Below are 16830 nucleotides of genomic sequence, written 5' to 3' on the forward strand. Positions count from 1 at the left end.
ATGTCACAACTTAGTCATGCAAATACTCCTGTTGTTTATGTATGAGAGTCTGCTGCTTCAAACAAACTTAATGTGCAGCATTCATTCTGAAGTTCATCTTCTGACAACAATCTTGATGGCCAAAAGCTAGAGCAGGAGAATGCTAACTCAAACATCATAGGTTCAAAAGACAAAAAAAAAGTGTCTCAGAATCTGGATAGAAATTATTCTTGGCATATTTCACGAGCTTAGCCAGAGGGATGAATTGTGCATGTTTTCCCCCTAGGGGACAAGGGACATATCTCATTTGTTTTGAATCAATCTTTGATCTGGTTTTACTGTGACGTTATTTCCAAACTTCCTTCAGAAATGAAGATGATAACATCCTTGACCTTCTGCAGGACGGACCTGGGACTATCGAGACCAAAGTAATTATAAAAAATAGATCTAAATTTAAAACATGTTCAGAAAGTGTTTTTTTCTCCTGTTATTGAATTAGATTAGTCTGTATTTGACTGAAAAGGAAACAAGATACTATTTTAAAACAAACCTTATATTAAGAGAAGGGAGAGCACCACTCAAGCGCTGCCATATCTCTCAATATTGCACAATTTATCTCCCCCTTTTCTACATAAAAAAAATTAATTATCACTAATTGATTAACTAATTGGTCAATTTTTTTTAATCGATTCGCATGTTGTCATCGACAAAAAAAATATGTTCCGAATTTCTGCTTGATCTGAGAATGTTAAGTGGGAGAAAAAAATGTGTAATAGACACCGGACGGACAGGCTGACAGACTTAAACTTTGTAAAAAGAGCTACTAATTAGGAAAAAAAACAGTTTTAAATTTCATGCCGTGTTTCTGTTTTTAATGCTCTACAAATCTCAGCATATACGTCATCAGCATGAATGCTCTACATAGTTGACAGTTTCCTGTTTTACTTTCCACTGTCTGGCTGTCTGTCTGTCTCTGATTCTATTTTTAGAGCCAGGTGAAAACAAAAAATATACCACGACTTTTAATGACTAACGAGAGAAACACAATGTGACCGTAATCCAAAGACTACATTTGACTTTTTTTTTTAGTGCACTATTTTGTAATGGACTTTTTATGTTCAAAGTGGATTCATACGAGAATAGAAGTAGCTGTGAAAATACGCCTTACTGTATAGTGCATAAAGGTAAAGAAAAACGGAATTAGTTCACTGATGGATGAAAACTATAAATAGCTTGCTGAATCCAATGTATAGAATATAGGAAATGTTGTTTAACTAGGTATTTTAAACGTTATGCAATAAATTTTAGCAGATTTTAGCAATTTAAAATAAAATTTATACTCTTTTTAGCATGAAGCACAAAAAAAAAAAATTATTGCTTATTTTCCAACAGAAATATTACATTGACTTTGTTAAGTTTGTCTATTTATTCCATGAACTATCACAATCTTCCTCCTTGTAATTTTGTTACAGTTTCTCTTAAGGTCACCTTAGATCGCCTCCAAAAATGTCGCACCGTTTCCTCTTATTGTACAGTTGATGTATAGAAATGCTTACAGAAAGTAAATCGAAGTTAACAAATTAATTAAAGTTTAAAAAGCCAAAGAGGAGATAATCAAAATCTGCTGTAAAAATTCCCGACACTAAACCACACAAGGATTTACAAATGTCTTTCATATGTATTTACTTATATATTTGAGAGTAACTATGAACTCAATGGCAATGCCTTTGATTCCGGAGATTTAGGATGAGTGTAGTGTTTCACATGTCTGTGCAAACAAAGTTGCGACCTGCAAACAAAGTTGCGACCTGCAAAGCCATTGTGCTCTAGAGTCTATATTTTGTTTTCTGCGTCCGTCTTCAAGAGTGGTATGACATTAGGACTCAAATGTGTGTCCCTCGGATTTAGTAGATGCTCTCCAACTGTCTCCTTTAGAAGCCATCTGCTGCCAGCTACTTTTCTCTATGATCTGCTGCCAGCTACTTTCCTCTATGATCTGCTGCCAGCTACTTTCCTCTATGATCTGCTGCCAGCTACTTTCCTCTGTGATCTGCTGCCAGCTACTTTCCTATATCATCTGCTGCCAGCTACTTTCCTCTGTGATCTGCTGCCAGCTACTTTCCTCTATGATCTGCTGCCAGCTACTTTCCTCTATGATCTGCTGCCAGCTACTTTCCTCTGTGATCTGCTGCCAGCTACTTTTCTCTATGATCTGCTGCCAGCTACTTTCCTCTATGATCTGCTGCCAGCTACTTTCCTCTGTGATCTGCTGCCAGCTACTTTCCTCTGTGATCTGCTGCCAGCTACTTTCCTCTATGATCTGCTGCCAGCTACTTTCCTCTATGATCTGCTGCCAGCTACTTTCCTCTATGATCTGCTGCCAGCTACTTTCCTCTGTGATCTGCTGCCAGCTACTTTCCTCTGTGATCTGCTGCCAGCTACTTTCCTCTATGATCTGCTGCCAGCTACTTTCCTCTATGATCTGCTGCCAGCTACTTTCCTCTATGATCTGCTGCCAGCTACTTTCCTCTATGATCTGCTGCCAGCTACTTTCCTCTATGATCTACTTTCCTCTATGATCTGCTGCCAGCTACTTTCCTCTATGATCTGCTGCCAGCTACTTTCCTCTGTGATCTGCTGCCAGCTACTTTCCTCTATGATCTGCTGCCAGCTACTTTCCTCTATGATCTGCTGCCAGCTACTTTCCTCTATGATCTGCTGTCAGCTACTTTCCTCTATGATCTACTTTCCTCTATGATCTGCTGCCAGCTACTTTCCTCTATGATCTGCTGCCAGCTACTTTCCCTTATGATCTGCTGCCAGCTACTTTCCTCTATGATCTACTTTCCTCTATGATCTACTTTCCTCTATGATCTACTTTCCTCTATGATCTACTTTCCTCTATGATCTACTTTCCTCTATGATCTACTGCCAGCTACTTTCCTCTATGATCTACTTTCCTCTATGATCTACTTTCCTCTATGATCTACTTTCCTCTATGATCTACTTTCCTCTATGATCTACTTTCCTCTATGATCTACTTTCCTCTATGATCTACTTTCCTCTATGATCTACTGCCAGCTACTTTCCTCTATGATCTACTTTCCTCTATGATCTACTTTCCTCTATGATCTACTTTCCTCTATGATCTACTTTCCTCTTTGATCTACTTTCCTCTATGATCTGCTGCCAGCTACTTTCCTCTATGATCTACTTTCCTCTATGATCTACTTTCCTCTATGATCTACTTTCCTCTATGATCTACTTTCCTCTATGATCTACTTTCCTCTATGATCTACTTTCCTCTTTGATCTACTTTCCTCTATGATCTGCTGCCAGGATGGCTGCCTGGTCGTGCGGTTTGCGCGCTGGACTGTCGTTCAGATTTATCAATGGTCCAGGGTTCAAACCCTGCCTGCTCCCATCCCCCGTCGTCCTGCGGGAGGTTTGGACTAGGAAGTAATTATCTTCAACTTTGAAGGAACATCCGAAACATGTAAAACATTTTACAAAACATTTTACAGCTACTTTCCTCTATGATCTACTTTCCTCTATGATCTACTTTCCTCTATGATCTACTTTCCTCTATGATCTACTTTCCTCTATGATCTACTTTCCTCTATGATCTACTTTCCTCTATGATCTACTGCCAGCTACTTTCCTCTATGATCTACTTTTCTCTATGATCTACTTTCCTCTATGATCTACTTTCCTCTATGATCTACTTTCCTCTATGATCTACTTTCCTCTATGATCTACTTTCCTCTATGATCTACTTTCCTCTATGATCTACTTTCCTCTATGATCTACTTTCCTCTATGATCTACTTTCCTCTATGATCTGCTGCCAGCTACTTTCCTCTATGATCTGCTGCCAGCTACTTTCCTCTATGATCTACTTTCCTCTATGATCTGCTGCCAGCTACTTTCCTCTATGATCTGCTGCCAGCTACTTTCCTCTATGATCTGCTGCCAGCTACTTTCCTCTGTGATCTGCTGCCAGCTACTTTCCTCTGTGATCTGCTGCCAGCTACTTTCCTCTGTGATCTGCTGCCAGCTACTTTCCTCTGTGATCTGCTGCCAGCTACTTTCCTCTGTGATCTGCTGCCAGCTTCTTTCCTCTATGATCTGCTGCCAGCTACTTTCCTCTATGATCTGCTGCCAGCTACTTTCCTCTGTGATCTGCTGCCAGCTACTTTCCTCTGTGATCTGCTGCCAGCTACTTTCCTCTATGATCTGCTGCCAGCTACTTTCCTCTATGATCTGCTGCCAGCTACTTTCCTCTGTGATCTGCTGCCAGCTACTTTCCTCTATGATCTGCTGCCAGCTACTTTCCTCTATGATCTGCTGCCAGCTACTTTCCTCTATGATCTGCTGCCAGCTACTTTCCTCTATGATCTGCTGCCAGCTACTTTCCTCTGTGATCCTATGATCTGCTGCCAGCTACTTTCCTCTATGATCTGCTGTCAGCTACTTTCCTCTATGATCTGCTGCCAGCTACTTTCCTCTATGATCTGCTGCCAGCTACTTTCCTCTATGATCTGCTGCCAGCTACTTTCCTCTATGATCTGCTGCCAGCTACTTTCCTCTATGCAGTGAAGGCGAAATGACGACTGAGTTAATCTTTATAGAGCTCACAGAGGGAGGGGGCACCTCTCTTACGCCGGCTCTTTTAACCTCGCCAAAGGAAATGCTGAGTGAGCACCTTAATGTAAGACGTACTGAGTGTGCACCTTACACACAAGAACATTACAAAACACAAATATTATTCACATAGTGTCTGACTTTTTATCTTATCTTATAAATTAAAGACGTTTTTTCAAAAGAAAAGAAAAGAATAATGACTCCCTGAGCGTATCCATTTGTTAATATAGTTTATTTTATTACTGTGAATTAGACAGTCTGTGCAGGCTCTGGGCATGATATTTGTGCATGCCCCCCCCCACCCAAGCTTCACTATAAGGGGAACTAACCAAAAAGAACTAGAGCAATTATACATTTAATCTCTTGTTCCTTATTTCCTATAATTTATTTTACAAAGCTTATGTCAACTGACTCTATTTTATGCATTAAAAAAAAAAACGATCATGTAAACATTCACCAAGAGACCCCCATCTTCCCTCCCCCTTTCCCAACTGGTCCAGACAAGTGATAGGATCATAGCGCATTGAGAAATTACAAGATAAACAAAACAGTTGGTAAAAATAGTTCTAATCGCACAGATTTATTAAGTCTTGCTGAATTCCATATATCATTACAAAAATGAATATTAAGTGATCCAAACTAATTGATACATTTGTATCATTTTTTGTTTATATATATATATATATATATTTAAATGTTTTTCTTGCTATATTGTGTTACTTCCATGCCTATTGCATGCTTTACACGCTATTGTCCAATCTCTTTTGTGGACCAGTTGGGGTAGGGGGTAACTGGGAGGTTTCCGTGCTGCCTTCAGGCGCTCATCAAACACCACCCTGCTCAAGTCTGATTTCAAACTCGAGTCCTCTAGATAGGTAATCAAGTGGCGTTCGCCTCTCAGCAACACATCTCACATATTTAGTCTGCATATTTTGTTCAATGAATCTATTTTTGAAATGTGAAGCATTTCTTTAAGATAAGAATATAACTTTAAAAAACTATTAAATAAATAAAATAAATTGTAGCTCTTATATAGCGCTACTTTCATGCTTATAGCATGCTCAGAGCGTTTTTGTCCAAATCATTTGTGGACCAGTTGAGGGCATTAAGCATAAATTGGCATCTGTAAGTGTAGCATTCTGTAACAGTAAGATATACACAGTAATACACACAATGAATTAATTTCCGACTCTTGTCATTTGTTCCAGATGTCGGCAATAGACAAACAAGACCAAAAGAACAGGCTGTTTGCTGAAAAGGAAAAATGTGATTTCAAAAACTCGAAAACTCTATATCCGACGTCAGGTAAGAAACGTTTTTTTTTCTTTATTTTAGCACACAAACTGACTGTATTTGGTCTTTGTTTCATAATTAGTACATTACACACAGTGACATCGTAAGCTCTTTGTTTCATAATGCACTATATACTCATTGAATGCCCTTTGTTTCATAGTCAGTACACTATACACTCATTGTATGCCCTTCGTTTCATTGTCAGTACACTACACACTGTTTGTATGCCCTTTGTTTCATTGTCAGTGCACTATACACTCATTGTATGCCCTTTGTTTCATTGTCAGTGCACTACACACTGTTTGTATGCCCTTCGTTTAATCATAGTCAGTACACTATACACTGTTTGTATGCCCTTCGTTTAATCATAGTCAGTACACTATACACTCTTTGTATGCCCTTCGTTTAATCATAGTCAGTACACTATACACTCATTGTATGCCCTTCGTTTCATTGTCAGTACACTACACACTGTTTGTATGCCCTTTGTTTCATTGTCAGTGCACTATACACTCATTGTATGCCCTTTGTTTCATTGTCAGTGCACTACACACTGTTTGTATGCCCTTCGTTTAATCATAGTCAGTACACTATACACTGTTTGTATGCCCTTCGTTTAATCATAGTCAGTACACTATACACTGTTTGTATGCCCTTCGTTTAATCATAGTCAGTACACTATACACTGTTTGTATGCCCTTCGTTTAATCATAGTCAGTACACTATACACTCTTTGTATGCCCTTCGTTTAATCATAGTCAGTACACTATACACTCTTTGTATCCCATTTGCTTCATAGTCAATACATGAAATGAGCTGACTTAAAGCATGCAATAATATATTTTTATATTTGAAGCTTTTTGTGCCCTGATAGAAAGAAACCGTGATGTTTCACTCTGTTTATATCACGTGATGTTTCACTCTGTTTATATCACGTGATGTTTCACTCTGTTTATTTGGTAAACCAAGCTCATTAGCTATGATGAATGTTTGCTGGTCCTGGGTTTGTCACAGGAACTACGTGTCGGCCAATTCTAATAGTTTTATTGTCGACATGGAAACGAACAAATGGGATTCATACGAAAATAGGTGCCAGTTATAACAATTTCATTTAGAGACTGCAGCGGCGAGAAATGCTGGAAAAAACAGTGTACTAGCTTTGTCCGCAGTCACTTGCTAGCCATTTTGGGGGTAAGGTGAAATGGTGATCTACTGGCTAGGAGCACCCTCAAGATGAAAGCCTACCATCCTCACTACGTATGTGTATACCTAATTAGAGCCACTCAGTCCATACGTCTGATTATTATTTGATATAGGCCTAGATCTAGAGCCCAAAATATTTAGCGGACTAATAAGACTGATATTTACATCCAGTAATATTTGCATTTTAATTGTACATTCCTCGACACGACACGATGTTTCGTGTTCAGCTAAATATACTTTTGGGGCCCTTTTCTTACTGATACTATATGTCAATGCTAAATATTTTTTGGGGGCCCTAAGCTATAGCTTGTTCTCTATAGGTAAAACCGGCCCTGAAGATGACATGTTTCTTTCTAGATTTATCTTATAAACTGGACGTTTTTCATAAGGCTTTAACATTAGAACCCAGCCTTTGAAAAAAAAAGATAAGCATTTTGTTTTGTACAAGACTCTCGAGACGTCAGCGGCCTCATAGTCTGTGAGCCTGATAGCAAGGTTGTCTTAACTCATTGAGACATCAAGACAGTTCATCACAAAGCTGTTAGCTCTAGAAATTCTTCCAGGAAACTGGCGTTGAAGTGCATAAAGCTACACTTTCTCTAATCTTATCTTGACTAATTAGCTTCTATTCAAGGATCATGTCCTCAGACATTAGTTTATTCTGTTAGTATTTCCCAGGGGATATTTTGTGTGGATTTGATATCGATATCTCGAGTTCTTATTTGATAACTTCATGACTCTATTACGTGAGGTTTCATGTATACAAATCTTGTTTCTCTCAAATAAATGAAGAGCACGAATCTAGGGAAATGAAACATTTCGTAAACAGCAAGGACACAGAGGCCCAATAGAATGGCCTACGAATCTAACGGAATACTAAAATGTACTGCAGTGGGGTAGCTAGGGTGGGGAAAGGGGGGGGGGTCCAAATTCGAAAGTCCACCCGGGCCCCCACTTGAGTTGTTCCACAAACCAGTGTCCGAAATTAATTTTTTTTTTTAAATTATATATTAAACTAGCCATATATTACCCGCGGTATGCGGGTCTTAATTTGCGTATCACAGTAGATATAGTCAATGGGAGTGTTTTGAAAACAAACGAAGTAATAATGTTATAAGCAAAGCGAATGCGTGAATGTAAAAACAGTATGAATGGAGCTATCAAAATAGCTAATCGACATAAATCTATTTTTTAAACAAAAAACATTTGCTTGGATGCCTACATATATTTAGATCTAGATCTAGAGTCTAGATACTATTTTAATAGATGTAGATATATTTTATAAAAGTGAATTCAAGGGCTCAAGAAGCTTATTAATTATTGTATGTTAGTATATTTAATTCCCCTTTATATAGCCTAAAGTAGCTTGTCCAACCATAGTGTGTTTACATAGCGCATTTTAGGTGTGCTGTGTACGACACATGAAAGGGACTGTTAAAATGTATTTTGCAGCTTTAGAGAAAGAATGTATGTAAAAATGCTTTAGAAACACACAATTTGAATGTTAATTTGATTAAAATATGAAATGAATGGACTTTATGTAGTATGTTCATGTGTTAAAGTATAAAGTAGATCTTTCGTCTTAGAATTAGATCTAGAGTTAGAGTTAGGCATCGCTAGATTTTCTTTCTGCACGTGCGTGAGCCTTCACTCTGCGCATGCGTGACCTCTCTATCTTCTCTGATGAAAGAAGCGCGCGATGAGTGGGAAATTAAGTACGTCAGGACGTCTAAATTCGCAGAAATAAGGAACGAATTTATATAAAACTGCTTTTGAAAGACAAATTTGAAGATTAATTATATTAATTAAATAATGATATCAACGGACTATATTTTGTATTTTCATATGTCATGTATCAAAGTAAAAAACAAAAATCTTTGCAAAGAGATCTGGATCTCATGTAAACATGGCTATAATGACCTACATCCATAAAATAGTCATACTTTCATAGAGTTGGGAAACATTTTTTTTTGAGGGTTTTTATCTTGTTTTAGGGTTACTATACATACGTCACGGTTCCAGTTAAAACACAAGGAACATTTCTGCCAAGTTTTATCAAGATCGATGAAACGGTTTTGATTTCTATGCGGAACATACACCCTTACATACATACATACATACATACATACATACATACATACGTCTTACTTTCTGTCTTATAGTATAAGATATTACGCCATTGTCATGTAATCTTATCTTGTTATTCATTTTGTTATATAAGTTAGTGACCCTGTTGCATGTATTCAACACAGATATATCTTTCGGGAAGGGGAACTCTCGGGAATTTATCTAAGTTATATATTATTAAGTTATATATTTATTAAGTACAGTATCTCATTTCATGATGTTGAATGTCAAAATGCAAGAGCCCCTAGAACTTCCCTGGGGCCCAACTCTCTAGCTACGCCCCTGATGTATTATAATCTCTATGGGGCACTTACAAGTTTAAATTGTAGGCTTAATTAGATAACATTATTCGCTGTTTTTATAAATTTAATTAAGGAATAGCTATAATACGATAGATGTAAGTGTATGCTCTTTTAAAAATAAAAGGTAAAATTAGTCAATTAAAATACTAGTAAAAAAATTGTACTGGAAACCTTTCAAAAAAAGTGTTTTGACACCCATACTACTGTTATTGGCATTACGGGCTGTAGTTGGTCCAATTAATTCATAGTTAATCTTAAACTCAGGTATAACACTAAAGTTCATTTAGTTCTCATTGTTAACAGCGACATCACCTCCAACTAGTTGCTTGGTTTCGTCCACGATGCTTGAAATCAAGTTTAAAATTGTTTTCGTAATTCGCTGGAAAACAAACAAACAGGAACAAAAAATTATAAATCTAACGAACAAGAAAGGAATGTTGTCCATGTTCTGTTCAGACCTGTCTTGGCCTCGGGGACACAATTATGTCAGAAGATTTGAGAATAGCGTGCTTAGAAAGTTTGTATGACAAGGTCAAACAGGCAAACATAAAAAGTGTCAACACCTCAGCAAACTGAACAAGAAATATCTTTCAGCACAATTGTGCACAATGTCGATTGCAGAAAGAGTTGTCATGGTCTACAATAGTGGATAAGAAAAAAGAAAAATTCAAGTTGGCCCTTATAATAATTTTTTTCCAGAAAATAGCTTCCATTAGTAACACAAAAAAGTGTTTTATTTATTTTTTTTTAAAACCTAATACCTGTTATTATAAAATATATCATTATTTTTTTATGCAATACTATATGTAGGCCTACTGTGCAGTACATGTTATAAAACGCAGATAAGAATCTTACCATTAACGGACATTGTATGTTTTTATTGATATCATTACATTATTTTCCACTTCGTATTAAAAAATTTGACTCTTTGTTATTTACGGATTACCCACAAACCAGAAGCAGGGTTTATTGACATGCTACAGGAAAAGAAGCTTAGAATATTTTTTTTTTATTGCTTCTGTTTTTCAACACCAGATTTTAAGACTCTTTATCATTTATTTTATCCAATTAAAGCTTAGGATTTTTTTTGTTTGTTAACAGAAAATGTTTTTAAGGCAATTCCTAAAACAAACTGCACACTAATGAGATTCACGAGATAGTGTCTGTCATAGAGTGAATGATGTAAACATTTACAGAAACAAACAGATCTGATAGGTTCAGATGAACGAACCTTTTAAAGTTTATTTAGTTCAGTGTCAGGTGTTGGGAGCCAACGGTAAAGGGACGACGGGAGTTCAAATTCAGGTGAAGGGTGGCGTTTTAAACTTCTGAAGCTTTAAGGCCTCTTTGAGGCGTTATAAACTTCTGAAGCTTTAAGGCGTCTCTGAGTCCACTCAACTCTAAATAGGTGCCTGAAATGACCTTGACAGGACATCAGGACATCCTGAATCCATCGATGTAATGAGCCAGCGATGCCAAACCATTTACATTTTTAAAGTAAGCTATGATGAGTAACTTTGTCAAAAAAACAAACAAACTATGTCAGTGAGGGCAACTGGCACTTCAGTTTATCTTTTTAGTGCTTCTGGAGGGCACCTCTTTTAATGCGTCCTCTTTTAAGCTTGTCAAAAAAAAATCGCCCTTGGCATGTGGTCGTCCCCATGTGGGGTAAAAGATCGACCCAGCGTATCTGTTGAATGGTAAGTAATGCTTCAATACTGTCCACACCGACCTCCAGGAAAATATGGCTATTTGTATGGTAGTCTTACCAGCGTATGCTCATTATGAAACGGAGGCATATTAGATGTAAGCATTCGAGGGGGCCTTATATTCTTTCTATTGTGCACCCTGGTCACAGAGCCATAAAAAATGAGGTGAGAACCACTACTTTATAATTGATTTTGGTTGGTAAGTGAAGAGCCCTTTTCCACCCTACTCGCAACGGGAGACGACCAAAAGCACTGTTGACTTTAGTTATTTCTCTAGACAGTGACGCATCGGTGAACACTGTGCTGCCCAGTTACGGGGAGTGGTCGACAACATTAGGAAGGTGACCATTCACATAGATTTGTGGAGATGAGATGGTTCCGTTTGTGGATTTCTGGAGCATGACCTGTTGTTGTTTTTTTGGCCAAATATCCTAGCGATTTTTGCTGCTCAGTGGCAAAGCCATTAATATATCCTATCTATCTATCTATCTATCTATCTATCTATCTATCTATCTATCTATCTATCTATCTATCTATCTATCTATCTATCTATCTATCTATCTATCTATCTATCTATCTATCTATCGCAGTTAATATCCTTGTTGTGCTCTTCAGACAGTGATGTCAAAAAGTAGTTATATCTCATTTCAGATTTTATTTTAGTCTTGGGTCTCCACGGGCTGGTCTACATTCTCTGTAGATACTATTTACTTCAATTTTTTAAAAAAATTGGGCAAAACTGTACTGCTGTATATGCCCTTTGCTAAAAGAAAATTCTACAAAAAAAAAAATAAAAAAAAAATAGGCCAAACGCTTTTTGCTTTCTCCAAAAATTGAAAATACTCGAATGAAATGGTTTGAATAAATAAATAAAAACCTAGCGTTGAGCTCTATCTGACTCTGTCCAATAGTTTGCATATGTCACGCAGTTTACTTACATTTGATGGATGTATATTGTCTCAGTATTGGTTTAAGTTACATTCCTGTCACACCGTTGTCTTTGCGTTGATAGTTTTATGCTCAATCTCACTATATACCGTTTCAATAACATTTTATCATATCGACTTCTTTTTTTCTTTTCTATTGACCGTAAGCTGGCCGAAGGGAGCAATAATTGATCTATTATATAATTCTCGTCTGGCTTTTGTCTGGCCAGCACGGCTTAACATTTGGATGGAAGGTATAATAGGACTATTTAGCTGCCGTTTTGGATGATCTATAATTAGCTATCATTTGTCATGACCTTTATTTAGTTGTCCTTTAAGATGTATTATACTTAACTATTTCATAATTATTCATGTAGTTATCCATTGCTTTGTTCTGTCAGCCAGTAAACAAACTCTTTGGTTCTTGTAACCTTTGTACTTCCCTTTATATTGACTTTGATATTTATTTCATTGGAACGTCTTACCGACAGAGCGTGAGGTAATTTGAAATGAACTTCAATCTGGTTTATTTCTTCCAAGCAGCAAGGAATTACCAGGCTATTAGAATGCTTGGACTATAGAACACTTTCAAGTGCTGATCTTGGATGTTGACAGGCTTCCTGTGAAGTTTCCAAATGACTTCGAATGAAATGATTTTGTTGACATGCCGACTTCAAGGTGTCCCAGTAAGACGGTATATGCACCAGTGTACTCAAATGATCCCGGTAGTTTGTGATGTAGGAATTCAGACAAAAATATGTTTATGAACATTGTTATGTACTTTTAAAAGTTCGTTACATCAACTACTGCTCTTAGCATTCACTTAGCACCGCCTACTGCTCTTAGCACTAGCTTAGCACCGCCTACTGCTCTTAGCACTAGCTTAACAACACCTACTGCTCTTAGCATTCACTTAGCACCGCCTACTGCTCTTACCACACGCTTAGCAACACCTACTGCTCTTAGCACTAGCTTAGCACCACCTACTGCTCTTACCACACGCTTAGCAACACCTACTGCTCTTAGCACTAGCTTAGCACCGCCTACTGCTCTTAGCACTAGCTTAGCAACACCTACTGCTCTTAGCATTCACTTAGCACCGCCTACTGCTCTTACCACACGCTTAGCAACACCTACTGCTCTTAGCACTAGCTTAGCACCACCTACTGCTCTTACCACACGCTTAGCAACACCTACTGCTCTTAGCACTCGCTTAGCACAACCATCTGCTTCTTAATTTTGCTTAGCTCCCCCTAATACTTTTATCAATCGTTTAGCAACACCTACTGCTCTTAGCACTAGCTTAGCACCACCTACTGCTCTTAGCACTAGCTTAGCAACACCTACTGCTCTTAGCATTCACTTAGCACCGCCTACTGCTCTTAATACACGCTTAGCAACACCTACTGCTCTAAGCACTAGCTTAGCACCACCTACTGCTCTTAGCACTAGCTTAGCAACACCTACTGCTCTTAGCATTCACTTAGCACCGCCTACTGCTCTTACCACACGCTTAGCAACACCTACTGCTCTTAGCACTAGCTTAGCACCACCTACTGCTCTTAGCACTCGCTTAGCACAACCATCTGCTTCTTAATTTTGCTTAGCTCCCCCTAATGCTATTAGCAATCGCTTAGCACCAACTACTGCTCTTAGCACTAGCTTAGCACCACCTACTGCTCTTAGCACTAGCTTAGCAACACCTACTGCTCTTAGCATTCACTTAGCAACACCTACTGCTCTTAGCACTAGCTTAGCACCACCTACTGCTCTTAGCACTAGCTTAGCACCACCTACTGCTCTTAGCACTAGCTTAGCAACACCTACTGCTCTTAGCATTCACTTAGCACCGCCTACTGCTCTTACCACACGCTTAGCAACACCTACTGCTCTTAGCACTAGCTTAGCACCACCTACTGCTCTTAGCACTCGCTTAGCACAACCATCTGCTTCTTAATTTTGCTTAGCTCCCCCTAATGCTATTAGCAATCGCTTAGCACCAACTACTGCTCTTAGCACTAGCTTAGCACCACCTACTGCTCTTAGCACTAGCTTAGCAACACCTACTGCTCTTAGCATTCACTTAGCAACAACTACTGCTCTTAGCACTAGCTTAGCACCACCTACTGCTCTTAGCACTAGCTTAGCACCACCTACTGCTCTTAGCACTAGCTTAGCAACACCTACTGCTCTTAGCATTCACTTAGCACCGCCTACTGCTCTTACCACACGCTTAGCAACACCTACTCCTCTTAGCACTAGCTTAGCACCACCTACTGCTCTTAGCACTCGCTTAGCACAACCATCTGCTTCTTAATTTTGCTTAGCTCCCCCTAATACTTTTATCAATCGCTTAGCACCACCTAATGCTATTAGCAATCGCTTAGCACCAACTACTGCTCTTAGCACTCGCTTAGCAACACCTACTGCTCTTAGCACTAGCTTAGCACCGCCTACTGCTCTTAGCAATCGCTTACCACCAACTACTGCTCTTAACACTCGGTTAGCACCACCTACTGCTTTTAGCAATCGATTAGTACCACCAATGCTCTTAGCTTTCGCTTAAAAACACCTACCATTCTTAGGTATCGCTAAGCACTACCTACCGCTATTTGCACTCGCTAGGTATCACCTTGCGCATGTAGCACCACTAACAACAACAAAATTAATATCTACTTTTACTCTTTCAACTTATGTATTTATAAACTTATTTATCTTATTTTTAGCTCTTTTATTTTAAATTTGTTATATGTATATAGTTCCAAATGTTGTACCGAATACTTCATCTGTACTTAAACGATTCGTCTTTGTTGACAGTATTATGGTTTGAGAAACAAAGTATTATGAGCTTTATCCTATTTTTAATTATCTGGACGTTACTACTACATGCTTGATGACATCAATGTTGTACATAACATGGTAAGTGTCAATAACAAACGTATCGATACGAGGAAGTCCGCGGGGAATCGGAAACTCTGGTCATAATCGATACATTATTATGAGCCATGTTTCAGGGGAAATAAGAAAAAAGTTGAGGGCATGTTTATTTCCCCTGCTTCAATATAGTTTGTATTTGTTCCAAATGCCCTAAAAAAAAAACAACAACAACTCAGCAGCAACAAGCTTGTGATTAGTGTTTGGAGGACAACATCCGGACAGATTTTTTTTTTGTTGGTGGTGGTGGTGGGGAGTGTGTCTTTGTTTTAATGTTGTCTGGCGCTACTTTCCTCTGTCTTTACATATTAGTGTCTCTGAGCAAGATTTGGACGGACACTGAAGCAAAAATATGTCAGAAGTCCCAACTGTGACAACAATATTTGACATCAACATTTAACAACATCACGTGACACTATGATGTATCAGGTGACACCCTTGTAAAATAAAAGCTATTGACATGAAACATTTTCACGTAACCGTAGCACGCTTTATTTGCGACATGAAATTAACACGCGACATTTCACTGATCTTACCAATCCACTTCTGATAGGGAAAGAGTCTTCGGCTTTAGGAGACTGGAACATTAAGAAATTGGCTTGCGTCTGAAATGTGTTGTATGGTGTTGTATGGTGTAGCTGTAGTTATTGCTTCTTGGCTTTCAATGTTAGCTGTAGTTATTGCTGCTTGGCTTTCAGTGTTAGTTATAGTTATTGCTTCTTTGCTTTCGATGTTAGCTGCGGTTATAGCTTGAGGTTGCTTACCTGCCTTCATGATTGTAGTATGTATCTCAATGAAATGTTGAAATGTTGTTTTACCTTTAAGTGTATCTTGGTTGGACTTTAACAGTGATTTTTTCTGCACATATAGATTTGATTAAATAAATTGTCCATCAATGTTAGACGACTTTCTGTCTTAGATTTGTTTGATTCATCAAACTTTGATTCATGTTTTGTCAGATATAAGTTTTTCAACTAGTCCGTGCTTTTGTTCAACTTGTGTACATTGCTCTTGAACTTGTGTACATTGCTCTTGAACTTATGTACATTGCTCTTGAACTTGTGTACATTGCTCTTGAACTTGTGTACATTGTTCTTGAACTTGTGTACATTGCTCTTGAACTTGTGTATGCATTTTATTGCGTTCTCGTGTCTTAGATTTGTTAGATAATGGGCGAAACAATTAAATGAAAATAAAACACTTACCGATTCTATTCTTTAATCCAACAAAATAAAATACTAAAAAAAAACAAAGCTTTTCAAAGGGGAAGATTCGCAAAATCACTACCGTATCTCTGAATACTACAAGGTTTATTTTTTAACATATATTAAACAAAATGAATTGATTGGTTAATCTTTATTTTGACTCATGTATTGTCATTAATTATGGATAATTGTGCAAAGTTTCAACTTGATCCTGGAATGGGAAGAGAGAGAAAAAACGTGTCCAAAATTTGTACCAGACAGACAGACAGCCAGACAGACGGACGGAATGATTTAATATACTATATGCAATAAAAAAATAAATCTCATGTTCGATTTTCTGAAGATTAGTTTCTTAGTTTGACATGAACACATCAATTAAACGTTTCTGTCTCCCCCCTCCCCATTTACCCTCTTGGTCCGATAAATTCCTAGTATCCTGGTCAGACGGCAGTAGAGATGACATCTCAGTTACTTTACTCCTACATACATCTCACTTTACTCAAACGATC

The 16830-nt window shown here is 38.0% G+C and overlaps 1 protein-coding gene across 3 annotated transcripts in view; it reads left to right on the plus strand.

Annotated features, from left to right (window-relative positions):
- Positions 1 to 16830, plus strand: part of LOC106064278 (secretin receptor-like) — a 106606-nt gene that overhangs the window by 35175 nt on the left and 54601 nt on the right. Inside the window, exons 1-2 of one of the 3 annotated variants that reach the window (XM_056036929.1) lie at positions 998 to 1257; positions 5831 to 5927. In XM_056036929.1, coding sequence (XP_055892904.1) covers positions 5831 to 5927 — 97 coding nt within the window. In that variant the 5' untranslated portion in view covers positions 998 to 1257. Of the gene's footprint in view, positions 1 to 997; positions 1258 to 5830; positions 5928 to 16830 lie in introns of those variants that run through there. The other 2 variants (XM_056036914.1, XM_056036921.1) reach the window with 2 other exon arrangements.

The sequence above is a fragment of the Biomphalaria glabrata genome, chromosome 1, assembly GCF_947242115.1.
Source record: "Biomphalaria glabrata chromosome 1, xgBioGlab47.1, whole genome shotgun sequence".
NCBI classification, from domain to species: Eukaryota; Metazoa; Mollusca; class Gastropoda; family Planorbidae; genus Biomphalaria; species Biomphalaria glabrata.